At 42.9% G+C, this 7,064-nt stretch overlaps 1 protein-coding gene across 5 annotated transcripts in view; it reads left to right on the top strand.

Annotated features, from left to right (window-relative positions):
- The first annotated feature begins 628 nt into the window (after positions 1-628).
- The window catches only part of Npm2 (nucleophosmin/nucleoplasmin 2), a 21,791-nt gene continuing 15,355 nt past the window's right edge, over positions 629-7,064 (top strand). For 2 of the 5 annotated variants that reach the window (XM_013513680.1, XM_013513695.1), the window contains exon 1: positions 629-1,016. Coding sequence is in view for 1 of the 5 variants with exons in the window: in XM_013513700.1 (XP_013369154.1) it covers positions 3,316-3,348 (33 nt within the window). In the remaining 4 variants the exon portion in view is untranslated. Of the gene's footprint in view, positions 1,017-2,726; positions 3,349-7,064 lie in introns of those variants that run through there. The other 3 variants (XM_013513692.1, XM_013513700.1, XM_005373643.2) reach the window with 2 other exon arrangements.

Raw genomic sequence — 7,064 nt, forward strand, 5'->3', positions numbered from 1 at the left:
GGGCTGGGGATTTAGCTCAGCGGCAAAGCGCCTGCCCGACAAGCACAAGGTCGTAAGTTCAATTCCTGGTACCGGAATAAACACAAAAAACCATTTATCCCGCACTCTACGGCCCCAAACTTGAGCCTTACGACTTACTCGCTTATTTGGGCTCTTCCTAACCTCACCCATCCCTATCCTAGCAACGAAAATGTGCTCCGTGTGAGCCGGAACCACACAACCAGGTCACCACTAGTAACAAGCACGTGCTGTTTCTGGGCCATGGGAGCGTCTGCAAAAAATGGTAGGTGGAGGGAAAAAAGCAGTGAAACTCATCTGAGTGAAGTTCCTGCAAAGATCCCAGGCCGCCTGGCTTGGGAGTTAAACTCACATCGTTACCAAAGGCTTCTACCGAAAAGAAGGGAGCACCAGCCACTGCCCACGTCCCGCCCGAACTCTGTAAGGGTACACAGGAAAGAGTTCGCGCCCGCCACTACCAGGCTTGCCCCGCGAACGCAGGCGCACTCCTGTCAGAAGCCGCGGGTACACGCCCCGGAAGTAGTTCAGCGCGTCCCCTGCGCCGGAAGGAGATGCCGCGTCGCTCTCGCGTCTGCGCACACAAGCATGGTCCGAGAGGCGTCCTCTTTTGGCGCCGCACGTCGCGGCCAGCCCGCTCCGCGCAGGCGCATTCGAGACTAGATGCTACAGTATTTATTGGCTGTCGGGTGGCAGTCTGTGCGCCTCTGGCAGTGTGTTCCTGGGGAGACTCCCCTCGCAGCAGTGTGCTTGCTAAAAGTTCACGTTCACACACACCGCAGCCTCATAACCAGTGTCTTCAGTGGTAATCGCGGAAGCCCAGTCCTGGGCTCGGGTGCAGGGGATTAAGGACTTGGTCCCTGGCTTGCAAGAACTAGTTGGAGCGGGGAAACCGAAAGGGAAGTTCGGTGAGCAGCCCCGGAGGGATGGACTGGCCTATGGGAAAGACAGGAAAAGTTCACCTTTGTAGAAGTTGCAGGAATACTGCAGCCTGCCGCTAAGTGAGTAGTACACGTGAGCCGAGGCGAAGGATGAAGGGGAAGATTGAGTAGAGTGAGAGAAATGGAACCAACAGGAGTTTGTGGGCCCCTGGGTTAGGTGATTTTTGCATGGATTCCCAGGTTCCCTCAGGGAGCAGAGCCCTCAATGCGCCTGCGTGGACACTGAGTCAAAGACAGTTCCTGTGGGAGGCAAAAACCAGTTTCTACGGAAGAAATAATTCCAGTCACACTACAGTACAACAGGAGGGAGCACTTTATTTCTTTGAACTAACATTTCCAAAATACCAAAACCAAAGTCACTAAAAGGGGGAAGGAGGGTTTGTAGGCAAATACCTTTCATAAATTTAAATACAAAGCTCTTAGCAAAAGGTAAGCAGGTCAACTCCAGTAGTATATCAAATGTCAAGACACAGTAGGATTGATTTTAGGAATGTGATGTTGGTTTGGCATTCAGAATAAATCAATAGATGTAATTCACTATAAAAACAAAGGAGAGCCATAGTTCAATGGCATAGCACCAGTGTGGCAAGCTCAAGACTGAGTTCAATTCCTGGTACCAGGGGGAAAAAAAAAAAAAGAAATAATGGGTCATCTCAATAAGGAAAGAAAAAAATGTGACAAAATTCAGTACTTATTCATGATTGTGGGAGGGTTGGTGTTATGCAACAGGATCTCACTATGTATATAGTTCAAGCTGACCTTGAACCCACTATGTAGCCCAGGCTGGCCTCCAGCAGATATCCTCTTCATAGATCCTCCTATCTCCGACTCCCAAGTACTGGGATTATAAGCCTGCAACACCATGCCCTTATTCATTTTTAAACACTGCTAGCGTACTAGCAAGAGAAACATTTTTTTCTCTTTTTTTTCCCCACCCCATAGTTGTCAGAGCACTATGCATGCTGCTGTGAGTTATACCCTCCCACACACCCCAGGACAAACATACTTAACCTGAAAGGCCAGCTGCAAAAAGCCTACCATCAATATTCACACTGAACCCCATTCCCAAGCCATTTTTATTTTTTATTTTGAGACAGGATCTTGTTAAATAGGCCACATGGGACTTAGACTTAGGATCTTCCTGCCTCAGCCTCCCTCCATGCTGAGATGACAAGCATGTGCCACAGCACCAACATTTTACCAGAGGTCCTAACCAAATCAAAAGGGCACAGAAAGGAAGAGGCATACATCTGTGTTATCAGAAAAGAAAGTAAAACTCATTCACAACTGTCATGATTTAGGGTACAAACTTACTAGAACTAATACATGGAATTTAGTAAACTCAGGGCCAGGAATATAGCTCAGTGGCACAGCACCCACCTGGCAAGTGCAAGGTCCTGAGTTGGATTCCTGGTACCAAAAAAAAAAAAAAAAAAAAAGTGCTGGAATTTAGTAAACTCAGAATGCTTGAGACCACAGTTCCCACACTGGGAAAAAAAAAAAAAAGGAAAAATTTCTCTATATGCTAACATCAAGATGGCATTTTAAGATATAGACCATTTGTTGTAGCATCCAAAACACAAATACTTAGGAATAAATTTAACAAAATAGATGCCAGACCTGTGCACTAAAATATATAAAACAGCTTGTAATCCCACACTCAGGAGGCTGAGGTAAGAAGATTGCCATGTGTTTGAAGCCAGCCTGGACTACATAGTGAACTCAAAGCTATCCTGAACTACATAGCAAGACCCTGTCTCCAAAAACAAAGAAGTGGGGGAAGCACTAAGATGGCAGAGTGGTAAGCAGCAGAGAAAGAGCCTCTCTGAGAGTCGCTGTCCAGATGCTGGGATATAACAACATGAGGAAGACAAGAAGAGGGAAGTGGGACCCCTGGCTCCAGGAAGGATCTGAAGTATAAATTGAAGCCCACAGAGAGAGTGAAGAGAGAAACTTCAACAAAGAAGGAGGTAGCCGGTGCACCTTCTCCCTGAGATAGGACTCACTGTATGAGCAGAGAGGTTCAGAACTTCGGATGCACAGTGACCCAGAGGCCTCCTTGGAGAGATGCAGGTGAGCAGCAGATGTGAAGGACTGCACTAGCTGTCAATGAGCATGGAGGGCTCAGTCACCCCTTGAGAGGGAGTGATTGGCTGGGAACCATCTTGGAGAGAGGCCAGCTAAGCTGAGAACTCAAGAGTGGCTGCTGGCTCCATCTAGTGGCTCGCCCATGATTGCTGCAGGCCGATTGACACTGGTCTAAACCAGAAGGTGCAGGCTGAGATTCTCCACTACCCCACCAAAAAGCTACTACTGGCTTGCTGAGATAGATCAGCATGGATCAGGACTCTGTCTCCACATGTTGTCTACCAATGACAGCAGAGATAAACCTGTAAGTGTATTTTCTGTTTTTCCTCCCCCCCCCATTTGTTGTTGTGGTTTTGTTTTTGTTTTTTCTTCCTTCATTGTTTAATCTTGCTTTTATATGAGTGTGAACGTGGTTTCTAGCCTCTTTGTGGTTGTTGTTCTGTTCTGGTCTTTTTTTTTTTTTTTTTTTTTTTTTTTGGTCTTCTTTTTATCTCTTCCTTCTCTTTGCTGTCAATCTTCTGCACCAGTTTCCCAAAGTTAGCATGATTGTCTTTGTCCTCTAACCTTACTTCTTATCCCTTCCTCTTCTTCCACTTCTCTGTTTTCTCCTTAACCCATTTTAAATATTAAACCCTGAGGGCAAAATTGACATATTAAGGATTCATATACTACATATAATTTTCTGGTTTGTTTTAGATTTTGTTATATAACCACAAATCTAGTTCATATGGTTAAAGGTGGCAAATTAATGGTTAGTTCAGTTTGTCATTTTCTACAGTTTGTCTTTCTGTGTTTGATGCTATTGTTATTGCTGATGGTACCACTGTAGCCAAAAGTGACATAATCATTCTAAACAGCTGTTCTTCCTTTTAATCCAAGACTGAGACTGACTAATGGCCATAGAAAATACTGTGACACAGTGCCAAAGAACCAGGGACTGTGCCAAGCAGGCAGCAACTTCTCATTCCCAACAAATTGAAGAGGTAGGATCTTGCAACAGACTCAAAACTCAACAGCCTGCTACACCTGGAAGATACCTCAGAGAAGTAGTCATTTCCTAAGGGTTCTAAATACTAGCAATAAAGCAACCCAGCATTGGCAATTTACAAGCATCACCCCAGGAATTAAACTTTAAAAAGAAAAGAAAATGAGAAGACATTTAAACAAGATGCAACTCCGGACATCCAGTTCACCAAAGGCAAACCCAGGAGGCAGTGAGGTGGGACAATCTGGAAGCCACCCACCTGGTCTCTCTGAAGTGGTGACAACAAAGCAATTGAATGAGGCACTAGAAAAAATCAAATCAAAGGGGGCTGGGGATTTAGCTCAGCAGCACAGTGCCTGCCTGGCAAGCGCAAGGTCATGAGTTCAATTCCTGGTACTGGAAAAAAAAAAAAACCAAATCAGAAATAATTTCTCAGATAACTGCAGAGATGGTGTCTGCAATGAAAACCATGCTTAGTGACTCTAGAGCAGATACAGACAAAAAATGGAGAAGCTTAAGAAAATGATGGAAGCCATGTATGCTCAGCATAGAAAAGAAATGGAATCCATAAAGCAGATTCAAGCAGATATCCAGGAGAATAAAAATTCCATTGAAAGTATCCACAGCAGATTAAGCCAATGCGAGGACAAGATCTCAGATATAGAAGATAGGCCTGTGGTTATTGATAATGAAAAGAAAGATTTCTTAAAAATAGCAAGGAACCGTGAGAAATCAATCCAGCAGCTGATAGATGAGGCAAAGAAGAATAACTTAAGACTGATTGGAATCCTTGAAAAAGCAGGAGATAGCACAGATGATATTAAAAAGAAAAAACTGTTCACAGATGTCATGGCAGAAAACTTCCCTGGTAGAGAAAAAGAATTTGACATACAGTAAGTAAGGCATATAGAACTCCAATTAACCATGATTTTAAAAATTCTATAGCCAGGCGTATCATAGTCAAGATTCCAGAAATTCAACACAAGAATATAATTTTAAAAGCTGTTAGGGAAAAGAAACAACCTATAAAGGAAAGCCCATCAGAATCACAGCTAACTTCTCAGCCTAAACTCTTAAGTCAAGGAGAGCTTGGAGTGAAGTATTTCAGGTTCTAAAGGAAAACAACCTTCAACCCAGATTTATGTACCTCAAGGGGCTGGGGATTTAGCTCAGTGGCAAAGCGCCTGCCTGGTAAGCGCAAGGTGGTGAGTTTGATTCCTGGTACCAGAAGAAAAACAAAAACAAAAAAAGAAGTGCAAGCTCATGTTAGGGGCTGGGGATTTAGCTCAGTGGCACAGCACCTGCCTGGCAAGCGCAAGGTCATGAGTTCAATTCCTGGTGCCAGAAAACAAACAAACAAAAAAAAACCAGATTTATGAACCCCCAAAACTATCTTTCAAAACTGATGGAGAAGTAAGGTAATTCCATGACAAAGAACATCTGAGGAAATTTATGACCACCAAACCAATACTCCAAAATGTTTTGAAGGACATTCTAGAAAGAGATAACAAATACTATAGTTCCATGAACCTCACCAGAAGGAATTCACCAGGCAAGGCAAACAGAGAGGGAGGAAAGGGGGGTGGCAAGCCAACAACAGAAAAATAACATGAAAGGATAAGTCAGTACATACTAGTTATAACCATCAATGTTATAACTCAGATCTCAGAGGAGGATTTCACCAATCAAAAGACATAGTCTGGCAGAATGTATCAAGAAACAAGATCCAGGGCTGGGTGTGGTGGCACATGCCTGTAATCCCAGCACTCAGGAGGCTGAGGCAGGAGGATTTTTGTGAGTTTGAGAACAGCCTGAGCTACAAAGTGAGCTCAAGTCCAGCTTGAACTGTATAGCAAGACCTTGTCTCAATAAGACAAAAAGAGAAGAAACAAGATCCAATAATAGACTATATATGGGGCTCAGTGACACAGTGCCTGACTGGCAAGTGTGAGGTCCTGAGTTCAATTCCTGGTACCAAAAAAAAACTTTTAAAAAATGCTACATACAAGAAACTTCAAAAAGAAATTCATAGACTGAAAGTGAAAGAATGGAAAACAATACTCCATGCAACAGGAACCCAGAGAAAAGCAGGGGTAGTTATTCTATTTGCAGACAAAGTGAATTTCAAGCCAAGACTGATTAAGAAAGATTAAAAAAGGTCACTACATCCTTGTAAAGGGAACAATCCAAGAGGAAGAGATAACAAATACCAGTGCATCCAACTATATAAAACAAATATTAATGGGCATGAAAAATCCAATAAGCACTAATACAATTATATTGTATCCATACCCCACTGTCACAAAAAGACAGATCAACTAGACAAAAAATTAATGATGAAATATTAGAACTGAACCAAACTTTTGAATAAGTGGACTTAGTAGATGTCCACAGAGTGTTCCACACCGCAACATCAAAATACACATTCTTTTGAGCTGTGCACAGGACATTCTCCAAAATAGACCATATACTAGCTCATAGAACATGCTCAAAGCCGGGCCTGGTTGCACACACCTGTAATCCTATCACTCAGGAGGCTGAGGCAGGAGGATTGTTGCAAGTTTGGGAGCAGCCTGGGCTACAAAGTGAGCTCAAGCCCAGCTGGAACTGCATAGCAAGACCCTGTTTCAAAAAAAAGGAAAAAAAAAAAGAACATGCTTAAGTAAATGTAAAGGAATTGATATTATTGCATGCATATTATCAGACCATAGTGCAATGGCAAAAGAAATCACAAGAAATTCACAAACACATGGATACTAAATAGCACCCTCCTGAACAACCAATGGGTAACAGATGAAATTTAAAAACAAATATTTATAGTTTCTATAATTAAATGATAATGACAGTACAACATACTGGAACTTATGGAATACAATAAAAGCAGTCCTAAGTGGGAAATTTATAGCAGTGACTACCCATATCATGAATACAGAGCAAGCACAAATAACCAATTTAATGGTGAACCTCAAACTTCTAGAGAAAGAAGAGCAGGCTAAGCCAAAAGCTCATGCAAGGGAGGAACTTAAAAACATCAC

This window comes from Chinchilla lanigera, unplaced genomic scaffold, assembly GCF_000276665.1.
Source record: "Chinchilla lanigera isolate Chin_1 unplaced genomic scaffold, ChiLan1.0 scaffold00002, whole genome shotgun sequence".
Lineage (NCBI taxonomy): Eukaryota > Metazoa > Chordata > Mammalia > Rodentia > Chinchillidae > Chinchilla > Chinchilla lanigera.